Genomic DNA, 21,448 nt, shown 5'->3' with positions numbered 1-21,448 from the left:
CCTTGCAGGGGAGGTGCTCCAGTTCTCTTGTCAGCTCCTGACCCCCCTCTTTTGGGAGGGCGAGGAAGGGGAATGACCAGTGATCAGGGTATTAATGCAAATATCCAGGGGATAAGTCAGTGCTACAGTCAGACAGGGTGAGTGTCCTCAGGTACTGGGCTCCACCTTGTCACCAGGTCATGATTTATCACACCTTCAAGTCTTCTTTAGTTTTCAATATTGCTGCTGAGCTGCAGTCACCCAGGCTGCACTTGGCATCATGAGGAACCCCAGATATTTATTAGAAGGCAATAACAAAAACCCTTTTCTGTGACCTGTACTCAATAAAAACCACTAAGGAGTGCTAATCTTACTACTTTTGTCACTGGAATCACAGAGCAAGGATTGTCATTATTGGATTGGAAAAGTAAACCACCGTAGATTTAGCATCACCAAGCTCAAGAGGGGATAACTGAGACATGCAGCTTTCCTGCTGACACCTGCACTCCCACCTAAGGTCAGTTGTTCATCTTTCATTATTTGACATTAATTCACCCAGCATAACTGAGCTTGATCTCATTCTCAACCTGCCCTCTACGGTTTGGGGACTTTTTCCAGAGATTAAATTTTAATTCTCCAGTAGAGCTTAATTGGCATTAGCTATTAGCTCCTAACCTAGAGAAGAAAAATTCAAGGAAACATTCAACCTGTGTCCTGCCCTTTGGCAGGTGACACCCTGTGAAGCATTTGTGCTTCCATAGTCTCATTAGGAAGCAAGCAATGCTTCTATTATGTTCAACCTCAGAAGGAAAACTAATGATTAACTTAATAACACTTTATTTTGAGATAGTACTGCAAGAGTGCACATCACCTTACAAACACAAAGATGACACAGGCCTGCCCCGAGGAGCTTACAATTCAACTTTGACAAACATCACAAAAAATTCTGTGGACAGGAAAAGGTGGGAGAGAGAACGCTCTTGGGTTAAAGAAGGGGTTTTCTGAAAGAGGGGATTGTCTCCAGAATAAAAAGTGAGTGGCAGAGGGTCAGGCACAAGGAAGTGACAGGCAGCAGTAGGGTGACAACGTGGAGTACAGGACACCTGATAAAAACAGATTGCACAGAGACAGGCTGGCAGCACAGGCAGGAAAACAAGGAGCTGGGGGGGTTTATAATTAACATTTAAGAATGCAGCTACATAACACAGAATTGTTTCAGCTACTCCAGAGAAGATAACATTGTGAATTATAAATCAGAAGCGGCTTTTTTTTTTTTTTAATTAAAAAAAAAAGAACACAAAAAAACCCCCCACAACCAAAACCAGTCCCTTCCCATCAGGAATCCTACTGTAATACTCATTTCCACTATGTAGAAAAAGTAGTACTTTGCAGTTCTAAATTGGGGCATAGGGAATACCAAAAGCTCTGCAGCTGCAAAAAGACTCAAAAGGGGGGAAAAAAAAAAGTAACAAAAATTTGTAGTTTTAAGATTTCATTCTTTCTACCCTATGCTATCTGCTTTAAATTTGGTAGCATATTTTCCAAATTCATCAGCATGTCAAGAGGGAAATCTACTTGAAAACATTTTAGTGATTTACTGACTTAGTTACAATCTCATTATCCTGCAATTTTACTTTGTAGATGGAGCATGAAGAGACCAGGCTTTGCTGGGGGAGTTGAACATTTTAGTTGCTGTAGCAGCACTGCAGTTAAGTTGGAGCCTCAGCGAGATTTGCTCTTTTTTTTTTTGCATACATCTGTGTCCAGTTTCATCTCAAGGATCCAGATACAGCTTTATGCAGTTACTGTCATAGTGTTAAGTGTCCTATTAAAGCAGAACAGCACAGATTTTCTCTGCTACTTTTGACACAGTGTTATTGCATTAATGCTATAAAGACTGTGTCAACAGGGCTTAGGCACTGACAGATTAGTGAAAGCAAAAAGCTGTCTCACCCTCCATTCCCCACTCTGTGAATTTAATTTTTTTATATGTATTTTTTTTAGCATAGGTGCACATTAAATGCACGTGAGAGTCTGCAGAGGTCAGGAGCAGCATTTTCACAAGGTGCAATCACCTTCACACAGCAACACCCTTGACTCTGAGGGCTCCTACAAACAGCAAGGACTCACAGATGAGGTTTCTGCTTCATTACATTCCACTGTAATGGGGATGCTTCCACGGAGGTCTTTCCCACGACCACCCTCCCTGCACTTCTGCAAACTGACCCTGATCCACCCCCAGTGTTTGTTTCTGCACTGTGCATGACAGCATTTCAAGAGGCTGAAGGCAGAATATTGCCCTCCAAGGGCCCATTGCTGCAGGAGGTGCAGGACTGCAGCAGTTATGCCACATCAGTGGAGTATTTGCACGTCTTGCATGCAGATATGTTTGAGACTGCTTTTAAAACTAGTTTGGTTCACAACTGTCAGAATAAATTAAACCCCACTAGTGTCAGACCAGTGTTTTACCTTAGCCCAGCATGTTTTCTTCATCTTTGACCAATTCTTAAAAGACAGAAACGTGTAGACAGAACAACAATCTTTCCTTGACACAACTCTCTTATTTACAGCAACTTAAAATCTCCCTGAGTTAGTGGATGCAGAGCATTGTTTAACCAGCCTCTTTAAAAAAAAAGAATTTATACTTCTGTTCCCCACTACATTCTGCAGCAATGACTCCCACAGTTTGTTGCATGGCCTGAGAGGGTGATACCACTTGTCTGTTCAACTCTGAATAGCTAAAACTTCCCTGTGTAGCCACCAGGACTACAACTCCAAGGCATGAGCTCTGCTCCTCACAGCTGACCAGCAGCTTCTAAACACCATGCCACATCAGCAGAGACACTAAAACTCACATATCTAACATTTTATCAGAGGAAACTGGATTTGAAGGTATTCCTAATAAAGGGCAGGGACCGGGAACTGCAGTAGGGAGGTAGATGGCAGAAATAAAAGTGTTCTTTGAAGGATGTGCAGCTAAACTAAAAGGCAGCAGCAACTCCACTGTGACTTCATGAAAATATGTCACTCTGTTCCACTATTTTGCAGAGACATTTATAACAGCAATTCAAGTGACATAGGAGTGGAAGCAATCACATTCAATGTTCTGAAACCGAGGTGGAAGTAATGCTGAGTTAGCACACTGACACCCTCCAGCAGCTTCTCTGCTTTAGGACACTGAGACTGTGGATGGTGGCTCAGACACTCACCTGCCCGAGCTATTCCTAAAAAAAGGTACTTAATCTGTCATTGTCGTGTCTCAGCTATCTTGGAGCAGGAGTAGGACTCTTCTCAAAATATTCAGAAGTATTGTAACATTAAATGCAGAAACCTGCAGAAAGCCCTCTGGAAACCTAGGCAGGTGGGTCTCTGAAACATGTACTTGAGACAACACCAGGTGAACAGGAAAATTAACCAAAACTCTGCTCCTTAATTATTGCTCGACACAAAAGAAAGAAAAGCTGGGAAGGTCACTGAATCATCACCAAAAGACAACAAGTTCCAGAAAAGTGTTGACAGTAGGCAATAAGTCTGCCTTGGAACAACCACATTTAATAAAGGCAACACATTAAGAAAAAAAAAAAAAAAAAATTCACAAATGTGTCAAACGCTCAAGTGGCCAGTCCTTTTGAATCGAGTGGCTGAAGACTGAAAGGTACCGTGGAGCAGCATCGGAACTGCTGGTGGGAGCAGTGACTCGAGATGGCGCTGCCGTCCCACGGAGCTGCCTCATCATCCTGCGCTGGCAAAGCACCCGCAGGGCTTCCAGCCGCCCTGCCCAGGCTCTGTGCTTGCCTGCTCTTTAGGAAAGGTGAAGCCCTGGCTGGGCTGAGCATCTGTACCCTTCGAGCTGTCAGAGGAGGAGTTAACACCCAGTTTCCAGGTCATTTCTCTCAGGAAGGTCTGAGCGTGGAGTTGTTTCTAATCCTCTGTTTAGCGCCAACAGCGATTGAGTCTTGTACTTTTCCAACCAGACACAGAGAAGCTGACAGACTTACTCCCTGCCAGGCTTTGCAGTAAAACACCACCACATCTTCATAACTGTTTTGTTTCTGGCCCAACCTTCCTGCAGCCACCAGCTCAGCCCAGCGTTCCCACTGGCGATGCTCCTCCTCACCCCTGCACAGTCCTGCTCCGAGCAGGTCCCACAGCGTGAACACAAGTCACAAGGCTACAGGGCCTGAGCTACCGACCTCAGCAAGAAGGTTAAGGGCAGAAAAGCCTGCTTTAAACAAGACCTCTATAAAAATAAGCAGGTTAACAATTCCCTTTGTATTCCCTCCCTGGTGAACAGGCCTGGGGCACCTTTACCCACGTGTATTGCTCTGACAGTCGGCTTCACCATACAATCAATCACCATCTGCTCTGTCCAGACAGAGCATCAAAAAGGCTCCTAGTACAGCCAAACTGGCAGCATTTTTGTCAGTCACACTAACCTGGTGACTGTTGTCAGAGCAATGCAAATAAGCTATGGCTAAAGGAAAAATTACATCACCACATCACCCTGCCGTGTCCACAGGATCCAGTTACCAGACACAAAGGAGTGTTCTGCACTCTTGATTTTTTTTTTCTCCAGCTCACAACACGTGAACACCAAGGTATCTGGAGCTCCAGAACTCAGGTTCAAGAAGCTTCTCCACTTTACTAAGTACACACTGCTGCTCCCCTCCCAGGGTCATGTCAAAGGGAAGAGGCAAAAGGCAACAAGTCTCAAAAGCACTTAATCTGTAAACAAGATCCACTTCCTATCTCAAGGATTCCAGGACTGCAGACAGTTTAGAACACGTGCAGGTGGTTTGTGAACCGGGAAGAAGAATTCCAGGCCTCTGAAGGCTTGGTCTAGGACCAGCAGTCCACTATAGGCTCTTGTTTTCATTATGGAAGGCAGATCCATTGCTCACAGTCTGTGTCATTTGCAGTAATGAAAGGTTTGGGAGCTGTCAGTGCTAGCAGCCAACATTTAGCAACACACTGAAGCTGTGCTCATACACATAGGAATAAGATCCCCTTCCCTGCCTCAGAAACAGTCTAGGGTATGTCTGGATAGACAGTAAAACCACTGGGTCCAGCTACACATCAAGCAGAAAGACCATTATGAAGCCTCAGGGAGGGAAGGGAGCGCAGCTTGCATCCGAGACTGTGTCAGCTAAGGCTGGGGGAAGAGGGGGAGAAAACAGACTGCACTGCCTTACATCTGCAAACTCAAACTATGGTCTGTCTTCCCTCTTCTCCCATCCCTCTATTCCTTCTCTCCCCAATTTCCTATGCAAACTCTCTGCTGCTGGAGAGTGTGATCAGGGGATAGTTTAAGACACAATATCTGTGTGGCCTTTAAAAAAAAAAGAAAAAGTGTCCCGTGTTTTGGAGTAAGGAGTAGGAAGTCTCCTCCTGCCATACATCTGAGGAAGTCTCAGTCATGATGTCCGGCCCTCACTCCAGTGAGGAGCAAAGACTGGCAGAGCCAGGGGAGGAAAATCCTGGCTTACACCACAGGTAGAACCCACGGATGTGGTAGGAACCTGTACAGGGGAGGTTGTATGTGAAGCACCAGTTTAAACAAAGGCTTCCTCAGTGGGAGTGCCATTGATTTTGAAGAAAAGTTTGGCATCTTCCATCTTCTGCTTTTTTTCTCTCTCTAGCCTGCGTCTGTAGCAGACCAGGTAGATGGGAAGGCAGAAACCCAGGAGGCTCATGCCAAGCAAACCAACATTCACCTGCAGGAAAGAAAGCAAACCAAAATCAGGCAGGCAAAGGAGGACGACAGCCCAGTCACGCATCCTGTAGTGTCAGAACCCAGCCCACGTCACTCAGCTGTGGGCAAACCAGGACACGCCCTGCTCAGTGTATTGACAACATCCTCCACTGTTCTTACATTTACACTCCTGTGCCCAGAGCACCATGTGTACAAGCTACACACTGTAAGAGTTTATTGCTCGGGATTATGGCTGTGGGAGTCTCGTTCCACAGGAAAAGCTGCAACTCTTTCACACCAAGTTTGCTGATTGAAGAGCAACAGGCTGCTGGTGTGGGCACACAAATCCTAGAGACCAGAACTCTCCACCCATGTCATTATTTTACTGAGCTGCCCAGACTCTCAGCAAGACATCACATTACCCCTACCCCTCAACTGCCATTTGGCTTTTTGGACATTAGCATCAGCGATCCAAAATTTACCGGTAAATGGAGCTAAGAGCTCTCGAGGATCAGAGTATTGTATTTTGAGGTCTCCTCACGTTCACTCACTTTGACCTGACAGATTCTGACTCACCACAGACTGGTAGTGGAAAGTATTCCCTTCCCCCCCTTTCCATACACCAGCATAAGGGTTAATGGCTTTCCCTCCCAGTGAGTCATTACTCACAGAGAAGGGTCTCCTGGACAGCACCAAGGTAACAGCAGATTAAGGGACAGGTAAAATCCCAGCTGTTTTTAACTTTGATCCATGCACAGTTCTTTTGTTTTCCAAGAAATGAGCCAAAAACCATCTTAACCACCCAAGCTTTCACACTAAATTTGAGAAGAACTTGCCCAGAGAGGGTCTCCTTTCAAAGGTCCTGTCAGTGCCATGAAGAGAGGCTGCTGCAGAAGGGCGAAGAGGGCACTGATCAACGACTGCAACCCTGTCAAGCTGCCAAACTGAGTAGAGGGGTATCTGTCAACAAAGAGAGCAACAGCATTATTACATGTCACCTTGACTGTTCACATCACCCAGATTGCATTCCCAGTCAACTAATAGAGATTAATTTACAGAGACTGACTTGAGAGCATGGTCCTGAGACAGGCATAATGTGCAGGACTTCTCTCTCCTGGATTTAGGTATAACTACCTCTTTCTACAGGATATTTGCCTATACCTGATGGTGTCCCTGGTGCCAAGGCTGGAGCCTTCCTCTTCCAGACTGTTCTCATCCTAAACTCTCCAACTTTAATATAAAACCCAGAACTTCTTTTGTTTTGCAGCTGTACTGTGGGCAGGTGGAAGTGCTTATACAACTACTGTTCCTATTGCACAGGGAGCAGAGTGTTGATATTTACAAGTTGAAAGCAGGGCCTCTTTATCCAGATGACAGCACTTGTGGCTGAGCAATCATTTTTATCTGGTCACAACAATTTGCTCCCTTTGGAAGTGAGTGAAACCTGCACAACAGGTATGTGTTTTCCTTTTTAGAGGACAAGTCTGATCCTATGTCAAACTAAATAACCCTGTTGACTGAATTGATGACTATCAGATAATACTAATGGAAAAACAAATTTCAGGAACCGTCTGATATCTTTCTCTTTCCACAACTGAGCAGTGTTTAAAAAGGGTCAGGTTAAACTAAGCTTGGAAGCAAAGAAAGAAGCAGATCAAAGCCTTCAAATATTTAAATAAGTCACATTCAAAGCAAAAATACCTCGCTCCAGGAAGTTCCAGAGAGTTGCAATGGCCAAACAGGATTAGTTTACAAGCAAGCTGATATGTATAGCAACATACACTTATCTACCTTGCCCAAAACAAAATCTTTTACTTTAGCTGCCAGGAAACCAAAAGTTTATGCATTTCTGAAGCTGAGTCTTAGGTGGGTTTTCTAGTCTGGATTCCCCAGACACTGGGATAAAAACCTTTGACAGAAGGAGTCTGTGGAGTTGTGGAGTCTCCATCCAGAGAGATATTCAAAACACAACCAGATGCAATTTTGGGCAACCTGCTCTAGCTGACTTTGCTCAAGCATGACAGATGAACCAGATGGTCTCAAGAGGTTCCCTTCCCACCTCAATGATTCTGTGATCCCCTGAAAGAGAACATCTCCTTTCTGTTCCTCTGTCCCAACAGCTCAGGACAGAGGGGCAGATCTGTTTTCAAAACCAAAAACGTTGCTTAACGAGGAAGAGAAGATTTAGATTCAGCTATCGATAACTTTGATACAGGAACAACAGGATGGATGATCTGTCCTGGGAAAGGGAGGAGGCATCACTAATGCTACCTTGAGCAATGCTTCACCCATGTAACTTGAGAGCAGGGCACAGCAGTAGCGATGTTTTCAGTCACGTTAATGTTTTACCCGGCCACATGCACAAATCTGCTCATTGCAGGACAAAACCAGCCTTGAGTTTTTACTATATAACCTCAGTGTCAATACCTTTGTCTCACCTGAGGCCCACACAGAGCTGTGCCTGTCTCACTGCAGTAGCTATGCCAAAGGGATTGGCTGTTGCTAAACAAAGAAAGCACCAGCTGGGACTTCAGTCCAGCTACTGTCGTGTCTAGTTGTGACTGTGGAAACAAGTTGCATCATTTTACCCCTCTGACCATGAAGACTTCACTTCCTGATCTCCCTCTCACCTGGACAGCCTCTCATCCCAAACAGTTTATCTGGCCAGCCACATTTTGTAGGTAACCAGGGACTTACACAGCAGCATAGAGGCCTCCCACAGCTGAGTGGATGAACCCTCTCACAATTGTGTGCAAAATGAAGGAAAGAATCTGGAAAGAGAAGCAGAAAAAACCATCACATTCAAGATACCACCCAGGCGTGCCAGACCCCAACACACAACCATTCCTAAAAGCTGTTCTTTCTAGTACAAAGGTGGGACTGGATAACCCAGAACCAAAACCCGAAACATCAGCACAAGAGAAGAAATCTGTCTTTGTCTCAAGGCACTGCTTTTCCTTTCTTTGCAGGCCTCTGAGGTTAACCACACACAAGACCTCTCTCATTTGCAGATGGCACTGCTGCAAGGACATGTCCCCAGCAACCAGGATCACAAGTGCTTTTTCGTGGAGACCAATTTAGTTAATTTTCCACAGGTTATTGCAGACAACACACAAGTATGAGCAAATTACATCTGTTTGCCTATATCATCAAGGCATGCTAAAGTATGGCATAAAATCACTAAACTCCTCTGCCAAAAATAGGTGGTGCCACAAAATAAATATTTTAACAGGTTTATAATCCCACAGGTACCACTGGGCACAGCATTTGACGCAGAAATAACCTGCTGCATATAACCCTGTGTTGTGCTTCTTGCAGCAAATTTTCCAGCTGTCAGCAGTTTAAATCAAGCCCAGGTTAAACATACAGGCACTGCTGAAGAGGATCTTGGTAGGAAAGTATTTGTTGTTACACAGCTCAGCTGCAGAAGCTTCCAAGTGTGAATAAATTCTGGGTCAACTCTGACATTTTAACTAGAGCTGCTTCTGTTGGTTCTCTCAAGAGCATGTAAACTGCATGGTATTATTTGTTTCAACTCTTGGGATTCCCAAGCAGTACAGAAGTTTCCCAGCAGTGCCAGAAAGCCCTCCTGCCACTGTCCTGCCTGCCATTTTGCCCGGCCCCGCTCTGCCAGCCCCTCCAGCACCCCAAACCATTTCACCCATTCACCTGCAACGGTAGATTAGGAATGAGACAGGTGATTCCAAATCCAACCAGCAGGAAATTCGTGAATACAAAGGCATTGGTGGCATTGGTGATTTTCTGGATCTGACGGTCACGCTTTTTCTTTTTCTTGTCACTTCTGGAAGGACAGAAAAACCCGTGTCACAAAAGCACTTTTCAGCAGCAACTGGAACTTCACAGCAAGATTCTCCACATATCACATCAACTCTATCTAAACCAGCTTGGCTAGAGGTCTGCCTATGGAGGTGTCTGGGATCTCCATCAGGGGAAGCTGAGGAACACCCAGGTACTTATTTCAGTGCTGTTACCATCACTCTTAGGCTAGGAGGGAAACCTGAGCCTCTCCTGCTACAATTTAAATTTGCTCTTCTTGACTGATCTTTGTAGACATGGAAGACAGTTTGCTCCTTTCCTCTGCAGTTATCAAGTCTTCCTTCAGGCTTTCTTTTCTATACTGAAGAACCAATAATCTTTTCAGTCTTTCATCACAAAACACATAATGCAGAGTTGGGGGGGGGCTACATGGCTGCCTGTCCCGAGGGGTGCTCACTACGCACTGCTCAGCGTTGCTCTCCTCATTCTCTTCCGAGCCATCGTCACACTCTTTCATTCTCCAATCCATGATGCACCCGATCACAGGCGCTGTCAGCAAGCACAGCAGCTGCAATACCCCAAAAATGGAAGTGTAGAGAGCCACTGCAGGGAAAAAAAAAAATTAAAAATAATTATTAGTCCAAGTGGTACCATAGCAGCAATATATAAAAAAAAAAACTCCTGTTCCTCCCCATTGATCACCTCTCTGTTGAAGAGCCCAGACCTCCTGCACTGACAGGCTGACAGGCAGAGCTCAAGGAGCTGGGACACCAAAGCCCCACTCCATCATTTGGCCTCCCAGAGACTTGACATACTGGGCACACTTCCTTCAGCCATTCTGATCCTGCACTAGTATTCCCTCAGCAGCAGGTAGGGCTCCAAAAGTGGGACACAGCAACTTCTTAGTGCCAGGGAGATTTATTCTCGCTAGGACAGTCAGGAAAAGTTCTCACAAGCTTTATGTGCTGCACAGCCAGACCTGCCTTAGTCATCTCCTCTCCTGCCTTGCCGGGAGCTGCAGTTACATCCCCTCCAGCTGGGAAGCTCCAGCAAGGACAATCAGGCTGGGAAGGTGAGGACTAACCCATTTTGTGCTGAATGGACAAGTCTGGAGGGAGGAGGAGGGGAGATTAGCAGCAAAAAAAAAAAAAACCCACAGCATTTGAGAACAATCATGAAAAACTCAAACTGATGAAATTTCCCACATGCTAATGATGAGAGAAGTGTCTCCATGGTTTGCTAAGGGAAAGCTGATGCCAGCAGACTTAGAAGAACTGTCCCCTCCTGTGTTACTGAGCAGTTCCCCCACCCTGCAATGCTTTTTTCCACTTCCTCTCAGCAGCCCATGTGATGATTTAGGCATCGCACAGAAGGGCTGGTGAGTCATGGTGTGCCACAGCTCTGAAATAAGGATGTAGTTCTGAAACTGCCCATCTCAGCACAGAGCACAAGTAACAGCACTGCAAGCAAAACAACTAAACCAAATTTTAGTTTGTCCCTCCCAGTGCATTTCTAGGCCTGGCCAAAGCAGTACAGCTCGGATTTACACCCAAATCAACTTGGTAATGGAGAGAAGTTTCCAACAAGCCTTTCTTTCCTATGCAGTTGTAGCAAACCTCAGCAAGGCACCTGATGATACTTTCCTGGCTCCAGTTGCTGGCAAGGGAACCAAGAGGAACTTCCAACTCCGATCTCCAAACTAACCCCTGTTACTCCCACAAAGGCAAACCCTGAAGTGACCCCACATCCCCTCTCATTATAGCAACTGCTGCAGCCAAGAGAAACAGGTGGCATCACCCTCTATGAACACTCCAGGAGCTGATTTACTGTTGTCTGGTTATTTTTTAATAGAAGGTAAGAAGCAAGCCACGCTGTCACATTTTTCCTCTTCTTGCTCTTCCTGGGCTCTAAACAGCAAGTGCAAAGGCCAAGCTGAATTAGGGAATGAAATTTTTGGGGACAGCAAGAGAAGAGAAGGAAAGACAGTAGCTACTACAAAACAGGGCCTCCTGAACTTATCTATCATCTTAAAAAACATTCTTTCCTGAGGAGAAAAAGCCAGAACAATACCTACCAAATACCACCAGAAGTAGATATGCCAGAGGGCTGGATAGAGCTTCTGTGTGGGCAAAGGGAACACCCAAGGGCACAATCCTTTACATCTCATGTTCTACACATCTTGTCCTCAAAACTATCCCAAGCAATCACGTCATACAGCTGAGTTTTTCCAGCCCTGACTCTAACCAAGGTCTCCCACTGTCACCACATTTGAAACCAAGGTGACAACTTATGAAAAGCGCAGCCACATTTCAAGTTCTAGGCACAACAAGTCTACTCTCTCCTGCCTTCCCACAGCACAATTACACAGTCATTTACAGAGCTACTGAACCCTCAGCTTCTTCCCCATCTTCTGAGGGTTTTCAGAAGATAAGCAGCCACAGGCTCACTGCCCTCTCCACTTCTAGGTTTCATGACAGCTCTAAGTCACCATAATCTGCACAGGGCAGCTGCAGGTGGAGGGAGCTCTCTCAGCACATCACACACACGTAAGAAGGACCAGGGAGATCATCCCATCCTCTCCTGATCCACACAGATTACATTTCCAGGGAGCTGCACGCGCCTTGGAAGTGCTCCTGCAGCCTGACACTGCTGAGAGCAGACAATACCACTGTTTTGCTGATGCCATGGAAACACCAAGACAGCGACTGCACTGCATTGAGCCCAGGCTAATTCAGGGGGAGGAGGGGAAAAAAATAGGAAGAAATCTTAAAGGTGGCACAGAAAAGACGCACTATACTCAAGGGGCACAAGCCCTGTTCTAGCACAGAGTTTGATCTAAACAGAATTGGCAGCTTATATAGTTAATATTAATTCCAAAATTCCAAGGAGGGGAGGAGAGGGGAAAAAAAATGAAAGAGAAATAACTGGAGCAAGCCAGAGTAAAAATAAATAAATAACAATAATAAAACCCCCTAGTGTCAGAGTTACAAGGTAAGCAGAAAACTAAGCACCTTTGGGAAAGGTAGGCAGTGAGAAGTTTGTCCTGTTTAGTGTCTAAATTAGCTCCTGAGCCAGGAGATAAAGAGCTGAATGCTGCAGGCTGTCAGAGGCTCAAGAAACAAAGCAATTCAGGGAATGCCAGGGCACTTGGAGTTTCCTGAGTTTCCTTCCCTCCCCCAAAGCTCACTCCTGTTTTCAGAGGAGTGCCTCTTGATTTATCAGCTCCATGCAATCCAGATTTAACAAGTTCAAACTGGATCTTACTACAAAGGACAAAAACAACTTTAAAAAAAAAAAGGCGCCCCAAGTCTTGTTTTGCAACCCTGGTGGGTATTTTGAACAACAGTAAACTAATGTACTCTTTCCTGTTTGCTCCATGAGCTGCATCAGAACTATAAATACAGAGGAGTCCAGCGCAGGGAGCACCCCTGAGCCTCCCCAGCACACACCAAGCTGCACAAAACAGCTCTGACTTCACTCCTCCCACCCCTGGCTGAGCCACCGAGCCCAACCATTAGTCATGAGAGTCAGCTGCTCTGCGCTCTGTGCTTGCTTAGGGTAAGGAGAGCAAACACCTGATGAAATAGGTTTTCCAGTTAAAATAAAAATGCTCACAGTCCACCCTGAGAGGCTGCTTTCAACAACCTACCCGGGGAAACAACATGGAGTAGTATCTGACAGGCACAGGGCTAAAATTAGGTTGACATTCAAGCGTCTACCTCGCTGCCCTTCTGTCCTGGGCTGCTTCCAGCCTGGGGCTGGACCCTCCCAGCACCTGCCAGTGCACTGACACCACACACGGTGTATCTGCTCAGCAATCAGGTCCACTGGTCCTTGCAAAGACCAAGCCTGGGGCAGCTCCCAGTTCCAAGCAAGCAGATAAAGAAAGGTCTTCAGAGGTTCCCCCCACCTTGACTTTGGTCTCCAGACAGGAACTCCAGGATGGTGTTCATGGCTCCCATGTAGAAGATGAGCCGCAGCTGAGTGACGCACATGGTGATAAGGCTGAGCAGCAAGATAGGGCTGAAGACACTCTTCATGAAGGAGGGAGAAGCTGCAGAAGGAATAACAGAGTCTGAAGAAAGCAATATACCTTGGTAAACATTTACAGTTTCACAAGAGGCTTCCACCTCTGGCCTAGCAGGTCTTCTCCTCAACAGTCATTCTAACACTGTGTGCCAGTGGCAGCTCTAAGAAGTTGCCTCACAAACTTCCATAGTGAAGAGCTGGAGATGCCTGGAGTTTGGGCACCAGTAACTGCAGCAAGGAGGACTTGCCTGATTCAGTGGATTAGAACAAAAGGAAACTTTAAACCATTTGCTTTCACCATCAAGGCCAGGTTGGACAGGACTTTGAGCAACCTGGGCTAGTAGAAGATGTCCCTGCCCAGGGCAGGGGGTGGAATGAAATGGTCTTTAAGGTCCCTTGCAAGTCAAACCATTCTATGATGGCAACAGTCCACCTAAGAGACAGCAGTGACCAACTGCCCTGTCCTCCTGCAGCCACACCCATTGCCATGGTGGTGTCCCCACCACTGGCTGCACCAAATGTTGCATTTAGGCAAGGATACAAGGACAGGATTCCTTATATAACTGAACTTGTGTTTCCATCACAGTGGCTGGCACGTGGCCCTGGCAACACCTGGATCACATATCACTCATGAACAGGTCTGGAGCAGAGCAGAGAGGACAATGGGCTTGTGCCAGCACAAGCATCCCCAGGGCACTCAGGGAACCACACCTGCACTGTCAGGCTGGCACTTCACTTCCAGGTCCACCGTGGACAGGCAGAGCTTGTTGTTCTCTTGCAAGGCTGCCGGCTCCTTGGGGCCCTTCATGGAGCTCCCCACGCTGAGACGGCGCCCCACAGTCGTCACTTGCTTGTAGAACTGCTTCCCAGTGATCTTGTGGTCAAATCCCAGCCAGCTGAACTTTATTTTCACCCTGTTGGGTAGCAAAGGGCATGAGAGCTGCATCACAGGGTGAGGAATCGGAGGCGGCGAAGTTGCAAGAATCAGAAAGGCTGTTTGTGGATTTAAGGCACTAATTTCCATCTACAAACCCACACATGGTTTGGATCCAGAGCACATAGAGATACTTTCCCCTGGCCAATTTGGCACAGGTCAGTGTAGGAATACTTATGACTATGGACAGATTATTTTTCCGTAATTCCTACGCTTTGGAAGGTTCCACTTTCCACTGGTGTTCCCCAATAAAAACATAACGCTAATGGCAGACATAAATCCTCAGCCTAAGAGGTGGTAGCAATAAACAACATGCAAGGGAGTTCCCTGTCCTCTCCTCCAAGCTCTTTGTGCCAGCACCTTCTAGAGATTTAAGAACAGGATTAGCCCTCAAGGCCAGGATAGAGGGAACTTACGAATAGTCCATGTCTTCTGGTCCTGGGAAAGGCTCCAGGGGCCAGTTGAAGAAACAGTTGAGGAAAACAAGTCCTGCACAGCTTGCCCAGACAAGCAGAATAAGGATGAAGGAGACCCCAAAGTCGTATATAACCTGGAAATCACAAGGGAACACGTTTTTGGCTATAAGAGTAGAAAGATCCTTCAACATTCTTTGAGTGAGGTCTGAGAGGAACTGGTGGGAAAGAACATACTGCATTTAAAATGGGTTAAACTCAGGGGGTAACAAAAAACCTCAAGTTTTATGACAAGAACCTTCTCCTTGGAAAGCCATCAGGAGCTTCCCTGCACACCTGAGATTGGCTTACCTTTATATACCCCCCTTAGGCTAACCCTGCAATCAAACATCTCTGGTTCAGAACCAGTAGTGATCTATCCAGGCAGCTCAGGTGACTGTCTCTTGTCCCCTCAGTGCCATCTGCCATCAATAAATTGTCTTCAAAGCCAACCATTGGTGACAAACACACAGATTAAGTGTATGTGTGTGTATTAAAAAACAATACATGTACACAGCGTAGAGACTGAAAAATTCAAGATCTTCTTTAAGAAATTTGTTACTTCAACTTAGCAGTTTTAAAATCTTCTATTTGCTGCACCCTCGAGGCGGTCACTTGGGAAGTCTTTAATACACAGACAGGAACTGAATCTTGCAAATGCACATCTCTAAAAAAGTGCTTTAGCAAGGAGTCCCTCTTTCTTGCCACATTATTGCTAAACGGTGCAAGAGGCCAGCACACCACCCCCAGTCAGGAGCCCTGATCCCATGGCCTCACCTTGACTCCTGGAAAAGTCACAGCAGAGGAAGCATAGGAGCCAATCATCAGAGCAATGAACGTGGAACGAAGGTCACCAAACATGTTGGGCAGCTGGGGAGAGAAAAATCGGTTGAAGCAGGCTGGTGCCAAGGGAACGAGGCTGTCTTGAGACAATACTGGCATTTAGGATTAAGACTCCTGGATAGCAGGATGTGAAGCAGCCAGTTTTACTCAGGAGTGACTTAGCTCTTTAGGATATTACTCTGCAAGTTGCACTGGTGTCTCCAGGGACAGGGAATGTTTACAACCCAAGATTTACGTGCTCCATGACAGTGCTGCTTTCCAGACTGACAGCATAGTTTGCATTGGTCACCTTTAGCACAGGAGTGTTTGCTCCAGCTCTTGCACTGTCTTTAGGAGTCCCTTACCCCAAGTCTGTAGCCACCACCCCTTTTCCTCTCCAAAAAACCCGTGCCCAAGTTCTCTGTGCATCACCCTCTTTTTAAGGGTGTGATTGTCACAGTCTAACACACCCTGCAACACCTTGAACTGCCAGGTTTGTTTATGCACCTGGGGTCAGCACCCAAATCTTTCCAGTAGACCAGAAAGTTCCTGTTATAACAAGAAGGAACAGAGACAAACACGAACCCTGCTGCTGTTTGCATTTCCATTTCTAGCTATCTCCATGGCCCTTCTGTGAGAGCAGACTCTATCTAAAGCTGATAATTTCTGCATCATTCAGATGGCTCAGATCTCCAAGTACCCTATCCTGGAGCTAGGAGTAGGAAAGCAAACACTAGATATCCAAGGGTTTATTGCCCAGCACAGCTACACAGCTGCTGAACTCTGCAGCAAACAACAGCACCTCACGTTGCTATTCCTGCCACCCGCCCCACTTCACTGCCTGGGCTCCCATCAGGTGTGTTGGCATTGCTGGGAGCAGACCAGGCTGGTTCTGCAAGGATCTGTTGGGAAAGCAAACAGATGCTTGGTAGGGACAGCTAGAAGCAGCTCACAGCAGCCACTTCTGCCACCTCAACAGGACAATCACTGCCAGCCCCTGCTTCCACTCAGGACCCAAAAGCACAGTGAAAAAGGCAGAAAGAGCTGGGAAACCTTCCCACCTCTTTTTAAAGGAGGAACTCCCTGTTTTCCTAAACAACCAGACACGAGCAAGTTTCTATCACTCACCAATGATGGCCTGGAAACTGAAAATTTACAGGGAGGAGCTTTGAAGTTGTTGGGGTACAGAGAGCTCGGCTGATACCTCCCAAAGCTGGTCAACGGGCAGAGATTGGGCTGCAGGCAGGCAGATTTCCCTCCCACCTCCTTTTTTTGGGTCACTTACTCCCCAAATTCACTTGAGCATCATCACCACGTCAGCCTCAGAGGACCTCAAAGCAGGACACTGCAGATGCCTTCTAGGACCGAAAGCACAACCAGCATTTTATCTGTGTAAAGAGGCCACTGCACAAAACAATTCAGAGAACACCAGACCGAGCCTGAGCGAGCAAATGCTGCCATCACATTCCCCTTTCCACTGCTGAAAAACAAATCCATCTCTCCCAGGAGCAGCATATAAGGCAAGCAAATCTGGCTTGTGTCACGGCAGGAGCGGCGTGTTTACAACACAAGTATTCCTGTGCAGGCACACTCCAGGATCCATCTGGCTGTTTATCATCCCCGTGTCCCACTGCAGAGCTTCCTATGCAGTGCAGCCTCCAGGTCCTCAGATAACCCCGGGCAGGGAGCAGCAGGAACGATGTGCCGGTGAACCCCGGGCAGAAAAGGCTGCACTGCTCTGCAGAGGATCCCCACACCCCTCCCAGATCCCCGCATGCGGGAGAGCTGCCAGCAGGGCTGCTTTCAGGAGCTGCAGGCAGGAAACGGCGAAGGATCCAAAGGGCTGTTACCAGGCGCGAAAAAATCTCTCCTTGGAAGCAGCGGCCTAAATACACACCCCGGGGAACGGCATCTGCAGGGGACGCGGTGGCTGCACCATGCAGAAGGGCTGGTCGCTGTCACCAGGCTGGGCGTTCGCCTCATCTCAAACACCCCGAACCCAAAATGATGTCCAGAAATGACAACGAGCAGCTGCTCCTGCTGGGGAGCTCCGAGCAGGGCGAGGGCTCCACACACACAGCTGCTTCTTGGCTAGGGCTGCTTCTCCCCAGAGACACAGAGACCACAAAAAGCCTTTCTCATACTGCAGACAAGCAGCTCCCAGGTGGATCCTCCTGCTCTGAGGGCTACTGGAGACACAGAGCAGGCAACCATGTCTGGGAAAATCCGAGTCTGCTTCTGCTTTAATAGAGGCAGAAGTCCTAGAAAGGCTAAAGATTTCCTAAAATCCCAATTTGGCACCAAGCAAGCAGCTAGATTAAAAAAAAATAAATAAATTAAAAAAAACATGGACAGAAGAGATTTAAGGTCTTATCCAACCCTATCAAAACAGAAACTGCAAACACTGAGCACTGGGAAGATAAACAAATGTGAGACTACCTGGAGGGGCAGAGGGGAGGTGAAGGGGAAAAAGTAGTGTATACCCAGACAAAAACCTCTCAGACTGTGAATGCCAACACTGGCAGGGCCTGGGCAGATCTCAGCTGAAGACCAGCTACTAAAATAACATGCAGTATTTACCAAGTCATTTTTCATGCTGTCTTTATAGTAGCAAGCATTGGAAAAAATGAACCACAGGGAAGATAAAAAAACAACAAACCTACAAAAAACACAAGCAGCAGAGAGCAAGTGGGTTCTTTGTTTTTCTGCCACCATAAAGATCCGATCCTCATTCTGTCTTATCCCTGCAGGCCAGAAGTGACTCCTCCACTAAATTCTGCCCGTTCTGGTATGACAACTCCAATTCTGCAAGACCGATGACGACACAGAATCTTAAGCCTCCTGTTTAAAGGTCAGTAATACCCAATGTACTATTAACTTCACATCCTGTCAGGACAGGAACTGTTTCCATACGTAACTTTTACTGGAATCCTTTATTGCAGGTGTGTAATCCTACACTGATAAATAATTTCCTCTTGCAGATTATTTTCTCGTCTGCCCTACAGTGAGTCTAAGATCACCTTTTATAATTTTCTCAGCTTTTTCCTGGAGATAATCCATACACAGAAGATACCACAGCAGTACCAAACCCGGTTTCCCTCCTCTTGCAAGGACTGTTTGAAAGAACAGTGGAAGAAGTCAAAGGGATTGAGAACCTGACTACTGGAGAATGGTATTTTTGTTCAATTAAACTTTGTTTTCCCTATCGGGGGTGTATTTGGAAGTTAGACAGACACTAAAAATATGTTCTCCAGAAAAGCTTCAAACTGCCTGCTTTGCTCAAAGCATATGGAAATTCTTGTTCCCATTCTCCAACAAACAAAAGCTCAGAGAGCCCTAAGTTTCCCTAATATTTCCAAGCAGATTCCCTATACAGAAATGTTCCCCCCGCCCTGATTATAGGGGGAGTTGTTTGCAGCAGAAAATAAGAGCAAAGCAGCTGTAATTCTCTGAAAGGAAAACAGGACAGAGAACAATCTATAAAAGGCTCTTTGTGGTAATTTATCACACATGTTTATTTCTTTGCATGAAATAGCTTCAGAGCAGAACCAGTGCCAGATCCCTGTGCTGCTGTCAGAGCCACCAACACAGATCTGTTTCCATTTCCAATCTTCACTTATATTGGCTAAGACCAAGTCACGAGGCAGAAATCTCCCCTCTGCATATTAACAACAGGCACAGTCTGACCTTGTTCCCAGAACTGGGAACAGCACCATTTGCTCGCTCCCCCCTCCTCCCCAAGCCACAGACAAGGCACCCAGAAACAGCAGCTTGTTTTGGCTCCACAGCCTGCCATGTGCTTTCATGATACCCCGGGGACTTGTTACTGAAAAAGGCTTTAAACTCAAGAGGCAAAGCTTGGTGCAGTGCTGTCCCAGGCTCTAACCCCTCAGAGATCCCCTTTATCCCTTACTGAGGATCCCAGTCTCCTGCCCTGCCACCAGATCACACCACGCAGGTGGCCCAGGAGGTTCCAGCACCTGATGAAGCTCCCGGGGCGAGCACCCAAACCCCACACACTGCAGGGGCTCCCCTACGGACACCCTGCCATGAAGCAGCCACCGTAACCCACCCAGGGTGGCAGAAGAGCAGCTCGTGCACCACTGGGATTGACCCATTTCCTGGAGCACTTCAGGACACTGGCAGCTGGCAGGAGAAGGGAGTCACCTTGCTGTGACTTGTGCACGTGTGTGTTCGGCAGCCAGTGCCTGTGTCAGCCAGAGCGAGTCACTTGGCACCAGGAGCTGCTCAGGGCTCTCCGCCCTGGTAAGGAACATCCTTACAAAGGTCTCTGAGCCTCCCCTTTCAGTGCTTACTCCAAACCTCTGCAGGGCACAGCGCAGGGCACAGTGCGGACAAGCCACGTCACCTGCAGCCTGCAAGCCGTGGACCTGCCATCCCTATGGAATCATGGAATGTGCTGAGTTGGAAGGGACCTATCGGCATTATCAAGTCCATCTCCTGGCCCTGCACAGAACACCCCAACAATCCCACCATGTGCCTGAGAGCGTTGTCCAAATGCTCCTTTGAACTGCCGGGTTTGGTGCTGTGACCACTGCCCTGGGGAGCTTGTTCAGGGCTCAACCACCCTCTGGGTGCTTGATATCCAACCTAAACCTCCTGACTCAGCTTCCTGCCATCCTCCCATGTCACGCTGCCTGTCTCTGTGGGCCACAGCTGGAAGGGAGCCACAAAGTATCACCGTGTCACCACAGAAGGTGGCTCTTGGCACAGCCACTGCGAGCTCCCCTGCTTGCAAGCAGAACCACACAGTGATCTGCCAACCACCAAACTACAGCTGCTTCGAACAGACACCAGCACAGCTACGCTGTGATGCAGGTGAAGAAGTGCTTTCCTCCCACTTTGGATTATTTCTAACCACATTCACACGCCCCAGGTACCGAAATGCGCAGCTGTGCAGGGAGGCACGAGCAGCAACATCCAACTCTGGGTTTGAGAAGGCAGGCCTGAAGCCACCTCAGCTCTTTATAAAACACACTGATGTCTGGAGGGGATGGGCTCCACCTGAGGCCTCCCTCTGTGATCTCCCAACATCACTACTGGCTTCAGACCTCCTCAAGGCTTGGATCTCTTCTGGGAAGATCTGACCTTTTTCCTGCAGTTCCTCAGCACTGCGGAACTGGCTCACTAATGAGGGTACTAATAAGTGGCTTTGCTCACTTCTTCTGGTGCTAAAAGCCACAGTACAGCACATCCAAAAATTTCTTCCTTATCCTTGCCCTCACTCCTATCATCACCAGTGTTTCTAAAATAATGTGTGACCCCTCAGTAATCACCCAGAGAGACAAGAATCAACGCTGGCAGCAGCAGGGTGGGAATCCCCCCCCTCTCCCACAGCAGTTCTGATGTGCTCCTCTCTTCCTTGCTTTCATTTGAAGCGTGGCAGGATGACATTTGCCCCTCAGTTCCTTGGGATCACAGCCAAGGCTCCCAGTGAAGAACACCCCATATGAAGGAGAGAGCAACATCTGCACAGAGTTTTGAAAGCTTTGAACACATGAAGGCAACAGCAGCAGCAAAAATCACAGTACACAAAGTGCTCTCAAAACCCAGCCTCTGACAAATTTAGGTCTCAGGAGTTCAGCCAGTATCTAAGCCTTGTTCAGCCAGTGCCTAAGCCCTATTAAATTAGAGGTAACTTTAACAGGAAGTTTTACTTTAACAGCAAGTTCAAGGTAGCGCAGTCCAAATCTGAAAGTTTTTGACCACAGCTCAAAAAACATCAGTGCTTCCCATGCTCGT

The 21,448-nt window shown here is 47.1% G+C and overlaps 1 protein-coding gene across 1 annotated transcript in view; it reads right to left on the bottom strand.

Annotated features, from left to right (window-relative positions):
- Window positions 1-799: 799 nt before the first annotated feature.
- Window positions 800-21,448, bottom strand: part of SLC43A2 (solute carrier family 43 member 2) — a 32,467-nt gene continuing 11,818 nt past the window's right edge. Inside the window, exons 6-14 of the mRNA XM_050321618.1 lie at window positions 15,641-15,733; window positions 14,828-14,961; window positions 14,189-14,391; window positions 13,359-13,502; window positions 9,913-10,051; window positions 9,341-9,473; window positions 8,369-8,442; window positions 6,508-6,631; window positions 800-5,693 (exon numbers count right to left, since the gene is read on the bottom strand). Of these exons, the coding sequence (XP_050177575.1) occupies window positions 5,532-5,693; window positions 6,508-6,631; window positions 8,369-8,442; window positions 9,341-9,473; window positions 9,913-10,051; window positions 13,359-13,502; window positions 14,189-14,391; window positions 14,828-14,961; window positions 15,641-15,733 (1,206 nt within the window). The 3' untranslated portion in view covers window positions 800-5,531. The remainder of the gene's footprint in view (window positions 5,694-6,507; window positions 6,632-8,368; window positions 8,443-9,340; window positions 9,474-9,912; window positions 10,052-13,358; window positions 13,503-14,188; window positions 14,392-14,827; window positions 14,962-15,640; window positions 15,734-21,448) is intronic.

This window comes from Myiozetetes cayanensis, unplaced genomic scaffold, assembly GCF_022539395.1.
Source record: "Myiozetetes cayanensis isolate MyiCay16 unplaced genomic scaffold, myiCay2020 scf27, whole genome shotgun sequence".
Taxonomy (NCBI): Eukaryota; Metazoa; Chordata; class Aves; order Passeriformes; family Tyrannidae; genus Myiozetetes; species Myiozetetes cayanensis.
Note: the sequence above shows the minus strand (reverse complement) of the source record. Positions and strands in the feature narration are given on the sequence as shown.